At 46.8% G+C, this 12,828-nt stretch overlaps 1 protein-coding gene across 1 annotated transcript; it reads left to right on the top strand.

Moving 5' to 3' along the window:
• The first annotated feature begins 57 nt into the window (after window positions 1–57).
• Window positions 58–12,421, top strand: BYSL (bystin like). The gene is made up of 7 exons (XM_053601977.1): window positions 58–472; window positions 5,997–6,159; window positions 9,339–9,477; window positions 9,820–9,953; window positions 10,785–10,945; window positions 11,134–11,236; window positions 11,766–12,421. The coding sequence occupies exons 1-7, from the start codon at window positions 205–207 to the stop codon at window positions 12,109–12,111; spliced, it is 1,314 nt and encodes a 437-aa protein (XP_053457952.1). The 5' UTR covers window positions 58–204; the 3' UTR covers window positions 12,112–12,421.
• Window positions 12,422–12,828: the final 407 nt, after the last annotated feature.

Below are 12,828 nucleotides of genomic sequence, written 5' to 3'. Positions count from 1 at the left end.
GCCACCATTTAAAGAAGCCAACATTAAAGACAATCTATTCGGGTGTCCAACTCAGGTGCTGGCGGCGCTTCTAACCTCCAACCGGTAGGGGGCGCTATGATCGCTGCGTGACCTAAGAGATGGTAGGAAGTACTCCACGCAAGCGCACTCTAGCCATTTCGCTGTCCCCACGTGGGAACCTTTCCGTCAACTTTTCCCAGAAAAATGCCTAAATTGAAGGCAGGCCGTGGGGCCGGAGGTCAGGAAAAACATGCCCCTCTGGCCGAGCAGATCCTGGCTGGGGACGCGGTGCGATCAGGGGCCCGGGAAAAGCGGCGGGGTCGTGGAAACAGAGAGGAGGAGGAAGAGTATGTGGGGCCCCGGCTGAGCCGACGGATTTTGCAGCAAGCACGCCAACAACAGGAGGAGCTCGAGGCAGAGCATGGCACTGGGGACAGGACCGCGGCACCACGGGAACGCACCACGCGGCTGGGTGAGTGCTGAGGGGTCCCAGAAAGAATGAGTGGGTAGTTAGAGGTCAGGTGGACAGCTAAAAGGTGTCTGTCAGGGGGATAACTTGGAATCAACAAAGGAGCCGACATCACACTTGGCAAAGGGATGGGAGACGGCTAGAATTTTCCATGCCCACTCCTAGGTTTAGACGCTCCTTTTTGGGCACCCCGAAGTTGGGACGATAGAAAGTGATCGTTCGCACCACTAAATTATAGCATTTATCCATTGAATATATATTTATGGGATGCCTACCAACCACGAGCTTTGCACTATGCTCGGGGTTCGCCTAGTTTGGGTACAGAAATAAACAACCTAGACATATGGCTGACTTTAAGATCTTACAATCAAGCCCAGGAGAGACAATTAAACAGACTATTAGGATCATATATTCTATTATAGAGTATCACTTTCTGTTAATAGTAGTCTTCCGGTCAGGATTCCCAGATTACATGATTTTTATGCAGAGACCCGAAAATAAATGAAGAGTGCCCTGAGAAGGAAAAATCAGTATTAAGAGCCAAAGAGAGAGACGAATTGAAAGACGTTTCATATTTGCTCAGTAGGGAGGGAGTGTTGACCTCCAAGTTGTTTAATCCTTTTCTCAGAGCTCCTCTTAAAGCGCTGTTTGGCACAATTGAATCCTGGCCTGCTGGTTATAGCATTCACTTGGTTTCTAAAACATTGCACTTCTATTTTACTGCTACTGCACTTCTCAGTATCCTCAGCTGACTCTTCATTTCTCCCCAACTCTTATCATTGACTCTTCTTGCAGTCTTTATACCTCTTCTCTTCAAATACATTTGTCTTTGGTGCTGTCATCAAGTTTCATGGTTTAAAAACCATCTAGCAGGGGGCGGTGCCTGTGGCTCAGTCGGTAAGGCGCCGGCCCCATATGCCGAGGGTGGCGGGTTCAAACCCGGCCCCGGCCAAACTGCAACCAAAAAATAGCCGGGCATTGTGGCGGGTGCCTGTAGTCCCAGCTACTGGGAGGCTGAGGCAGGAGAGTCGCTTGAGCCCAGGAGTTGGAGGTTGCTGTGAGCTGTGTGAGGCCACGGCACTCTACCGAGGGCCAGAAAGTGAGACTCTGTCTCTACAAAAAAAAAAAAAAAAACCATCTAGTAGGGCTCAGGGCCCGTAGCTCATTGAGTAGTGCACTGGCCACATGCACTGAGGCTGGCAGATTTCAAGCCTGGCCCAGCCCTGCTAAACAACAATGACAACTGCAACCAAAAAATAGCCAGGCATTGTGGTAGGTGCCTGTAGTCCCAGCTACTTGGGAGGCTGAGGCAAGAGAATTGCTTATGCCCAAGAGTTTGAGGTTGCTGTGAGCTGTGACGTCACAGCACTCTACCCAGGGCAACATAATGAGACTCTGTCTCAAAAAAAAAATCTAGTAGGGGCCGGACGTGATAGCTTACGCGTGTAATTCCAGCACTTTGGGAGGCCACGGCGGGTGGATTGCCCTGAGCTCACAGGTTCAAGACCAGCCTGAGCAAGAGCAGACCCCATCTCTAAAAATAGCCGGGCATTGTAGCAGGCGCCTGTAGTCCAGAATCACCCACCTTGCCGGGCTCCTCGGCTGTTTTTTTAGAGATAGGATCTTGCTTTTTGCTCAGGCTGGTCTCAGACCTGTGAGCTCAGGCATTCCACCCACCTTGGCCTCCCAAGTGCTGGGGTTACGGGCGTGAGCCACCACACCTGGCCCCAGGTTCTATATTCAACTGTCTATTTGGCTTCTCCAATTTGAAGTCTAATGGACATCTCAAACTTGTCCAAAACAGAAATCCTGGCCTTCTCACTAGACCTGCTTCTCCCACTGTTTTCCCCATATCAGTTAGTAGCATGATACCCTTTCATTTGTTCCAAACAGAAACTTTGGGCTTTCCTCTTTCTGTCTTCCATATCTTACCTGTCAGAAAATTTGAATGAGTCTTCATAATAGATCCAAAATCAGACTCTTCGCCACCTTAGAACACCATCCTGTTCAAGCTACCACCATCTCTTACCTAGGTTATTGCAGTAGCCTCCTAATTAGTATCTCATACTCCCAATAGTCCACTTAACAGCTAGTGAGTTCTAGTGGTTCACCCTATATGATCTGCCTCTGTTGCCAGTCTGATCTCTCCCACTACTTTCCCCTTTGTCCTCTCCACTCCACCTACATAGGCTTCATTGTTTCTTTTTTTTTTTATGTAGAGACAGAGTCTCACTTACTGCCCTCGGTAGAGTGCTGTGGCGTCACACGGCTCACAGCAACCTCCAGCTCCTGGGCTTAAGCGATTCTCTTGCCTCAGCCTCCCGAGCAGCTGGGACTGCAGGCGCCCGCCACAACGCCCGGCTATTTTTTTTTTTTTTGCAGTTTGGCCGGGGCTGGGTTTGAACCCACCACCCTCAGCAAATGGGGCCGGCGCCCTACTCACTGAGCCACAGGCGCCGCCCGGCTTCATTGTTTCTTAAACGCTGTTAGGACCTTTGCCGTGGTGTTCCTTCTGTCAAGGATTCTGCCTAGGATGGTCTATTCCCTTACACCTACAGACTTACTTTCTCCTCAGGCCTACGCTGACCTCTCCTTTTAAAATTACGACACCCCCACCTGTCTCTATGCTGCTTTCATCTGTGCTCTTATTTTCATAGTAGTTTTTTTCTTCTAACCCAGTGTAATTCTGCTTGTTTATATCTGTCTCCTCCAATTAGAACGTAAGCTCTGTAAGGGCAAAAATTTTTGTTTCTGTCATTCAGTGATGTACTTCTAGTCTCACATACAGTAGGCATTCAGTGTTTGCTAAATGAATGGATTAATGAATGATGTTTAGGCAGGTAAGAGTCAAACCTACAAAAGACTTGGAGGCCTGTCCGGGATTTAAAGCCATCCTTTTTTGTTTTATTTTGGGACAGAGTCTCAAGCTGTCACCCTGGGTAGAGTGTGTTGGTGTCATAGCTCACAGCAATCTCCAACTCTTGGGCTCAAGTGATCTTCTTGCCTCATTTTTTCTATTTTTAGTAGGGACAGGGTTTAGCTTTTTTCTCAGGCTGTTCCCAAACTCCCCTCAGCCTCTCAGAGTGCTAGGATTACAGGTGTGAGCCACCGCGCCTGGCCTAAAGCCATCTTCCAAGAGTGGAATTGGAATATTCCTAACACAAAAAAATGTTTAATGCCTGAAATAATGGATACCCCAATTACTCTGACTGGATTAATTCACATTGTGTGCCTGTACCAAAGCATCACATGTACCCTGTAAAGATATATATAATTATTTGTCCCCATAATAATTAAAAATTTAGCCAGGTGCAGTGGCTCAAGCCTGTAATCCCAGAACTTGGGACGCCAAGGCAGGTGGATTGCCTGAGCTCACAGGTTCAAAATCAGCCTGAGCCACAGCAGGATCTCATCTCTAAAAATAGCCGGGCGTTGGGGCAGGCACCTGCAGTCCCAGCTACTTGGAAGGCTGAGGCAAGAGAATTACTTGAGCTGAAGAGTTTGAGGTTGCTGTGAGCTATGATGCCACGGCACTGTACCAAGGGTGACAAAGTGAACCTCTGTCTCAAAAATAATAATAATAATTTAAAAATTTTAGAAAAATAAAGCCATCCTTACTGCACTGGGAAGCTTTGGAGAGTTTTGAGTACAGGATTGACTAAATCAAACATGTTTCAAGTGCCTCTCAGGTTTAGCATTGAGTGGATGATGGTGCCATTTAGTGACCTGTAGAGTACAGTGAGTGGTATAGACCTAGAAGGAATGAAAAGGAGTTCAGTTGGCGGTGCCTGTGGCTCAAGGAGTAGGGCGCCGGTCCCATATGCCAGAGGTGGCGGGATCATACCTAGCCCCGGCCAAAAATCCAAAAAAAAAAAAGAAAAGGAGTTCAGTTGATGACAGGTGAGATTTCATGTGCCTGGGGTCATTGAAGAACAACTATACATTAAATACCTGTAGTCAAGGGTCTGGCACTAAGATCCATGCTCAGGTACAGATTTGTGAGTTGTTGGTGTGTGGAGAAAATGTCTGTTCCCATTTATTTATCTTTTATCATACACTACTTCTGTTCTTAATGACCTATGCATATGTAACATTTTATCTGCCCACTTGGATTACTAGACCCCTTTCTAGATACCCAGATAGCTGAAGCCTTATAAAAATCTATTTAAATGCACTGGTGGATTAAATCTGAACTCCTTTTGCTGGCTTTTAAGCACCCTTCACCCCAAGTCTGGCTTCACCTTTCCCACTACTTTTTCCTATTGCCCGTGAGACATGTGTAACTAAGTCCTTTTCCCAATATTGTTACCCAGGTCTGGGGCATTCTCCTGCTCCCAAACAGCCTGTCCAGAACTTAAGCGTCCTCAGCACTCATTTTCTAAGTGTATATTGTCTCTACCATTCATTTTGACATATCATCAAGCCCTACTGTGTGTAGAATAGTGGTAAAGAATGCAGTATTAGGTGAATACTCAGCTCTTCTGTGCTCCAATGTACCCATTGAAACTGGGTATAATAACAGTACCTACCTACTTCTTGGGGTTATGAGGGTTACCCAGTTAATGTACATACAGTGTATTTAGAAAATTCTGCTACATGGCGGCGCCTGTGGCTCAAAGGAGTAGGGGTGCCGACCCCATATGCCGGAGGTGGGGGGTTCAAACCCAGCCCCGGCCAAAAACTACAAAAAAAAAAAAAAAAAGAATGAAAATTCTGCTACAGGCTGGACACCCATAGCTCAGTGGTTAGGGTGCCAGCCACATGCTCTGGGGCTGCTGCATTCGAACCCAGCTCGGGCCTATGAAACAAACAAAAAATAGCCAGGCGTCGTGGCAGGCACCTGTAGTTCTTGCTTGGGAGGCTGAGGCAAGAGAATCGCTTCAGCCCAAGAGTTTAAAGTTGCTATGAGCTGTGATGCCACAGTACTCTACCCAGGGCAACAAAGTGAGACTCTGTCTCAAATATAAATAAATAAATAAATAAATCCTGGCTCGGTGCCTGTAGCACAGTGGTTACCACACCAGCCACATACACTGGGGGTCGAAGGTTTGAACCGGGCCAGCGAAATAACAATGACAACTGCAACAAAAAATAGCCAGGCATTGTGGTGGGCACCTATAGTCCAGGCTACTTGGGAGGCTTAGGCAAGAGAATTGCTTAAGCCCAAGAGTTTGAGGTTGCTGTGAGCTGTGACACTATGGCACTCTACCAAGGGCGACATAGTGAGACTTTGTCTAAAAAAAAAAAAAATCCTGTTACAATAACTTGAGTATGGTGTGTTAACTATCATTTATGCTAATAGCATTAAGTGTTGCTTTCTCATTGTTTCCTCTGTATACATTTTGTTTCTTAAGCAAAATTGCAAGCCTCTGGGACTGGAAGATGGTGTGGGCCTCATCTGTTTCAGTGCATACATCTTTATCTATTGCAAGCACGTGTGAAGCCTGTACTACACAATGGCTAAAGTTAAATTGACTAAATCCCTCACCTACTCCTTGCTGTGCTCATCCATTTTGTCCCCTTCTAGGTCCTGGAGTGCCACAGGATGGATCAGATGATGAGGATGAGGAGTGGCCCACCCTGGAGAAGGCTGCCACGATGACAGGAGTGGGCCACCATGCAGAGGTGGTCGTAGACCCTGAGGATGAGCATGCCATTGAGATGTTCATGAACAAGAATCCTCCTGCCAGGTAGGCCTGGGGATTTGGCATAGTAGGTCCTAGCAGAAAATTTCTACAGACCCTGGCATGATTTTCATTTTCTACCTTTGGAAATGGCCTTGGCATTGCTAGTTCTGGAGAACCACTTTTGATAGAACTGGCCCACCCTTAAAGAACCATTCTAAATAGGATGATAACCCAGACTCAAAATCCCTGCTTTTCTTCTGTACATTTATTCTAGAACTGCCCAGTTATAGCTAAAGGCCCTTTTTATGTCTCTTGGGAGATCTGTCCCATTGCATTTGGTCTTGGTAGCTCAGTTTTTTGGTGATAAGCTCATATTCCTTGTGAAGATCTCTTTCATACCTAAGTTTCATTTAATTGAGGGTTTTTCTTTCTTTTTTTTTTTTTTTCTATTTTTTGGCCGGGGCTGGGTTTGAACCTGCCACCTCTGGCATATGGGGCCAGCGCCCTACTCGTTGAGCCACAGGCGCCGCCTAATTGAGGGTTTTTCATTCTCAGCACGATTGGCATTTGGAGCTGTATAATTCTTTTTTTGTGGAGGCTGAGTTATGCAATGCAATATAGGATATTTAGCAGATAATCTCCAGTCTCTACCATCTAGATATCAGTAATGACCTTCCTTCTAGTTGTGAAAGTCAAAATAACTCCACACATTGCCAGAGGCCCCCTGGGTGTGTGGGTGGGAAGGAGGGATCACCCCCAGTTAGAACCACTAATTTATCCCTATCTATAATTAATGCTAGCTCCAAGATACGCAGGCATTGAGGCTGCCTGTGGTCAAATCACTGAGGTCAGAGAGTTTAGCTCTGGGGAGGGGAGTCTAGGATAAGAGCCCTCATCCAATTCATTCTGACCCTCTGATAATAACATGATGCTGTCCTTTGTTCTTTAGGCTGTGTTGGTCTCTCATTGCTAACCATACTGCAGAAAGACAGGGAGACTGATAAGTTCTATGGCAGCTTATTTAGAGAGCACAGAATGAAGAAATGAGCCCTGTTCCTAGATTGATGCTCAACAGCTAAAATAGATGTCACAAAGTGTGGACTTGTGCTGATCCTGCCAGAGAGTCTCTCAGGTTCTTTCTCAAGACCTCATAACTTCTACTTTAGAGATAATTCTGATGAACTTAGCAGAATGGTTTTCCAGCTTGCAATAAATAGAAGAGACAAACTGCTAGAAATAGGAACTCCTGGCAGTCTTAAAAATTGGTAGCTGGCATCTTCAGAAAGCAAGGCTAGATCCACATAAGCTCAGCAGTCAGAGACCATTTAGTTTGGGGGGCACATTATGGGGTATTAGAAAATAACTTTAGAACTTCTGAGCTTGACTCTTTTCCCCTACTTGACAGTTGTGAGACCTGGGGTGAATTATGTGAATCACTACAAAAGTTTTGAGACAGACTGTGTCATGGTCCATTATTTCACTTCCAAAAAACATAGTTGACCGCATCCTTGCTGATTCACCTGTGTAACTTTCAACTTGCTTGGTTTATGGGTGTTGCTGGGAGGGCTTTATTTGTTTCCATCCATGCAGGTTTCATGTTTCTTTTTTTTGCTTCTGGAAGCTTTGTTCTTTAATGAACCCTGAGGTGACTTGCTCATCAAGCTGCTTTTATGTAGCCATACAATGCATATTTTGAGTGACACAAACTGTACTTTATACAGATGATGTCTTGCTCACCCCCTCCATAAAAACAAAAAATGAAATTACATATTGCCTTATTGATTGCATCAGGAAGGTAATTAGGTCTGTGGTGAGATAAGTCATTCTTCTTACAGAATTATCCTATTAGGCTCACACCTGTAGTGCTAGCAGTCTAGGAGGCTGAGGCAGATGGATTGCCTGAGCTCACAGGTTCAAGATCAGCCTAAGCCAGAGCAAGACCTCATTTCTAAAAATAGCTGGGCGTTGTGGTGGGCGCCTGTAAACCCAGCTACTGGGTTGGGTAAGGCAAGAGAATTGCTTGAGCCAATGAGTTTGAGGTTGCTGTGAGCTGTGACAACACAGCACTCTCCAAGGGCAACAAAGTGAGACTCTTTAATGAGAGGAAAGTTTGTGCCATCATCACTCTCTAATGATCCCAGCTACATGAAATCTTGTAGATAATTCAGGTTATCTACAAGACCACTCTAGAGTGATCAGACCTGGAATTTGTAATTGGAGGGTTCTCAGCATATTGCCAGCATATGATGGGTGTTTGTGAAAGAGGCAGAGCTCCTTATACACTTGTTGTATGCTGATAGTTCCAAGTAACAAATGCACATTAACTTATTTAGTCCGTATATTAACCTTATGAGGGAGGTATTATTATTTTTTTATTGTTAAATCATAGCTGTGTACATTAGTGCAATCAAGGGGTACAAAGTGCTGGTTTCATAACAATCTGAAATATTCTCATCAAACTGTTCAATGTAGCCTTCATGGCATTTTCTTAGTTATTGTATGTAGACATTTGTATTCTGCATTCTGCCTGTACCCATTCTAAGATGCACCGTAGGTGTGCCCCACCCATTACCCTCCCTCCACCCTAACCTCCCCCCTCCCCCCTTCCTTCCCCTTCCTTGGCCCTTTCCCCATAGTCTTGTGCTATAGTTGGGTTATAGCTTTCATGTGAAAGCTATAAATTAGCTTCATAGTAAGGCTGAGTACATTGGATACTTTTTCTTCCATTCCTGAGATACTTTGCTAAGAAGAATATGTTCCAGCTCCATCCATGTAAACATGAAAGAGGTAAAGCCTCCATCTTTCTTTAAGGCTACATAATATTCCATGGTATGAGGGAGGTATTGTTATTATACCTCTTTCACAGATGAGGAAACTGAGGCATAGAATGGTAAAGTAACATGCCAGTGATCATACAGGAAGTGGAAGAGCTAGGATTTGAACCTGGCAGACGGACTTCAGAGTTGGTTCATAATAATACCATATAACTACCAGCTTTGTCTTAAATCAAATGACTTTCAGTTCTTCTGCACTGTACAGTTATTCTGTTGTAGGAGAATGAGTGCAGAGAGGGGACTAAGGCTGCACATCCTAGAAGGGTCACAGTTCATCTATGCTCATAAGGGACTGTGGAGAGCCTGGAGCTTCCCAGTGACCCCTTCTCTCCTCTCTCCTCCCTTCCCTTCCCCTCCTCTCTCCTCCCTCCCCTTCCCTTTTCCTCCCTCCCCTCCCTCACCTTTTAGGCGCACCCTGGCTGACATCATCATGGAGAAGCTAACTGAGAAGCAGACAGAGGTTGAGATGGTCATGTCAGAGGTGTCAGGCTTCCCTATGCCTCAGCTGGACCCCCGGGTCCTGGAGGTCTACAGGGGTGTTCGGGAGGTAAGAGCTAAGAGGGGACCCAAGGTGGAATAACCTTACAGGGGCTGTGGGCACCTGCCTCAGGGGTTTTTTCCCACATCCCACACCAAATCAGGCATGATAACAGGAAACAGACTTAAGGGTCAGTGCGTAAGGTTCAGATTCCTGCTCTGCCTGTTAGTGACCTAACAGTCTTGGGTCAGTTGCTAGAACTCTTCAATCATCGTAAACAGAATAGTACCTCCTTATAGGGTTTTTGTGAGGGCGAAGTGAGTTAGTATATAAAAAGCATCCAGATAAGCACCTGGCACATAGCAAGCACTAGTTTATTAATGATGATTATTTTACCTCCCTCATCCCTAGGTGTTATCTAAGTACCGCAGTGGGAAATTGCCCAAGGCATTTAAGATCATCCCTGCACTCTCCAATTGGGAGCAGATCCTCTATGTCACAGAGCCTGAGGCCTGGACTGCAGCTGCCATGTACCAAGCCACCAGGTAGAGTCTATAGGTGAAGGCTGGGCCAGGGATATACAAGCTTTGCCATTACATTTGAACTTGTCCCAGAGCTCTCTTTTGTGTTTCTATATTTCATCATTTTCCTATCTTTTCCTGTTCCATTTTGGAGGGCCAAGATGCAGTTGGGAATCCCCTGGGATGAATTTCTTTTTTTTTTTTGTTTGTTTGTAGAGACAGAGTCTCACTTTATGGCCCTCAGTAGAGTGCGGTGGCCTCACACAGCTCACAGCAACCTCCAACTCTTGGGCTTAAGCGAATCTCTTGCCTCAGCCTCCCGAGTAGCTGGGACTACAGGCGCCCGCCACAACGCCCAGCTATTTTTTGGTTGCAGTTTGGCCGGGGCCGGGTTTGAACCCACCACCCTCGGTATATGGGGCCGGCACCTTACCAACTGAGCCACAGGCGCCGCCCCTCTGGGATGAATTTCTAAGGGAGAACTATAGCTACTAGGATACAACCCTGTCAGAGTGGCCTCAGGTCTGTGGCTGCCTGGGCATGCACACATCCCTTGGGAGAGTAGTAGGGTACAGAGGACTTGTGCTAGGGAGAGGAAGGTGAGTAGCTGAGGAGCTATCAGTTCAGAAGCACTCGGGTTCTTCCAGTGACAACATTCACCATTTGGGTACCTGTTGCCTCTCCTCCTTTCCCTAATCCAAACTCGGTTCTTCGTGCTCACAGTTCTCCCACACATCCCTCACTGAGAGCAGTTGCGTATATTACTTCAAAATCTCTTGCATGCACACTGATATCTGAAGGACCAGGTCTAGACTATCAATATGACTTGGAAACTCCCCTCTTATGCCCCACTAGGATTTTTGCCTCTAACCTGAAGGAACGCATGGCCCAGCGCTTCTACAACCTTGTTCTGCTGCCCCGGGTACGAGATGACATCGCTGAATACAAACGACTCAACTTCCATCTCTACATGGCACTGAAGAAGGCCCTGTTCAAACCTGGGGCCTGGTTCAAAGGTGGGAGGAGCCCAGAGGCAGGGAAGAAAGGGAAGGGCCAGGCTCTGGGGGAGAAAGCAGCAGACCTGACTTGAGAAGTGGCTGTCTCTAAGGCCAAGGTTTAGTCCCTGGGGTTGTGGGGAGTGCTTCCTACTATAATACTTTCTCTCACCCTGGACTCAACATGACTGCCCTCTGCTTCTCCCTAGGGATCCTGATCCCACTATGCGAATCAGGCACTTGTACCCTCCGGGAAGCCATCATTGTAGGTAGCATCATCACCAAGTGCTCCATCCCCGTGTTGCATTCCAGGTAGTGTTGGTGGGGGTGGAGGAGGACTGGTCAGTGAATATTCAGATAATGGAATTGCCGGAACTTGGGGATGGTGGTCAGAGTAGGGAAGGAGTTAAGAATAGCCCTGGGTTTGTGGCTTGTTTAAACCAGTGGTTATATCCTTACCCCACTAGAATAAAAGCTCCACAAGAACAGGATTGCAGCCTGGCTTGTGGTATGTGCTCCATAAATAGTTGAAAAAATGAATAGGGAACACAGGAAGAAAGGAGATGAGGGGTGGAGATGTCAGGGTGTTTGGACATACTCCAGCTGGATATTGAGACAAGTACTCTAAGCCAGAGGTAGCAATTTGGGATGGATCTGTCTAGAGATGATAACTGGAGTCAGGGGAGTATAATAAGATTGGGTAGGTGGGAAGGAGGCCTGAGATTGCTCGTTTAGGAATCCTATAGTGTAAGAGCCACATGGGGGGGAGGAAGAAGAGGGGAAGAGCACAGAGGTAAAGTTGATCCTTCTCTCATCCCACCCAACCTCCCTTTCCCACCAGTGCTGCCATGCTGAAAATTGCTGAGATGGAATACAGCGGTGCCAACAGCATCTTCCTGCGACTGCTGCTGGATAAGAAGTATGCACTGCCCTACCGAGTGCTGGATGCCATGGTCTTCCACTTCCTGGGGTTCCGGACAGAGACTCGTGAGCTGCCTGTGCTCTGGCACCAGTGCCTCCTGACTTTGGTCCAGCGCTACAAGGCAGACTTGGCCACAGATCAGAAAGAGGCCCTCCTGGAACTGCTTCGGCTACAGCCCCATCCACAACTGTCTCCCGAAACCAGGCGTGAGCTTCAGAGTGCAGTGCCTCGCGATGTGGAAGATGTTCCCATCACTATGGAGTAAGAAACAGTCACCTGTCCTAATCCAAGGGGCATGGGAAGATGCCAGGCCCCCTGTTGGTGACTAAAGATGACACTGAGCCTTAATGCAAGAAGACCCAGGTCAGGACAGTGAGGGCGTCACAGGGGCATCTGTGGCTCCCTGCATAAGATGAGGACTCCATTCTAGGCCTGCTTTCTGCTCAGTTCTGAGAGCTGACTTGAGAGTGGAAATCCCAGCATTCCCTCTCCTCAGCTGGGATTCATTTTAAGTACTTTCTGGCTGTTGCCAAATCACTGGGATTCGGAAAAAGCAAAAACAGGTATTTATTGAACCTCTTCATTTTGGTGTAGTCATTGGAAGCCTTTGACCTTTCCTTCTTCAGTTGGAAGGAAAAGTAAAAGACCTTTTCCCCTGTTGCTATCTATGGGGTAGATTCTGACCTAGTTTTTACAGAGGGCCTCACTCCTAACCCTCTGAGCTAAAAGTTTATTTCTCCAGGCTACTCTCACCTTGTTAGCCCTTGGGGAGCGGGGGGCATGTTGGCTGCCTCCCCCTCACATGACACTGGCTGCTTTGGTTGAATGCCAGCAACCAGGAGTAGGCTGTCCAAAGATGGTCATGTTTCAGCTGTGGATGAAAGGGCAATAGGAGAAGCCCCTCCTTGAGGAAAATGGAGATTCAGAGACAAGGTCAAAGATAAGGTTGGCTTAAGGATGAGTAGATCTTGGCTCGAACCCT

Source organism: Nycticebus coucang, chromosome 9 (genome assembly GCF_027406575.1).
Source record: "Nycticebus coucang isolate mNycCou1 chromosome 9, mNycCou1.pri, whole genome shotgun sequence".
Lineage (NCBI taxonomy): Eukaryota > Metazoa > Chordata > Mammalia > Primates > Lorisidae > Nycticebus > Nycticebus coucang.
The sequence above is the reverse complement of the archived record's forward strand: the minus strand, read 5'-3'. Positions and strand labels throughout refer to the sequence as shown.

Excerpts from the sequence above, each read along its gene's own strand:
- BYSL (XM_053601977.1), top strand. The coding sequence starts at position 205 with ATGCCTAAATTGAAGGCAGGCCGTGGGGCCGGAGGTCAGGAAAAACAT. Across the intron at positions 6,160-9,338 it reads AACAAGAATCCTCCTGCCAG|GCGCACCCTGGCTGACATCA; the intron begins GTAGGCCTGGGG and ends CTCACCTTTTAG. Across the intron at positions 10,946-11,133 it reads ACCTGGGGCCTGGTTCAAAG|GGATCCTGATCCCACTATGC; the intron begins GTGGGAGGAGCC and ends GCTTCTCCCTAG.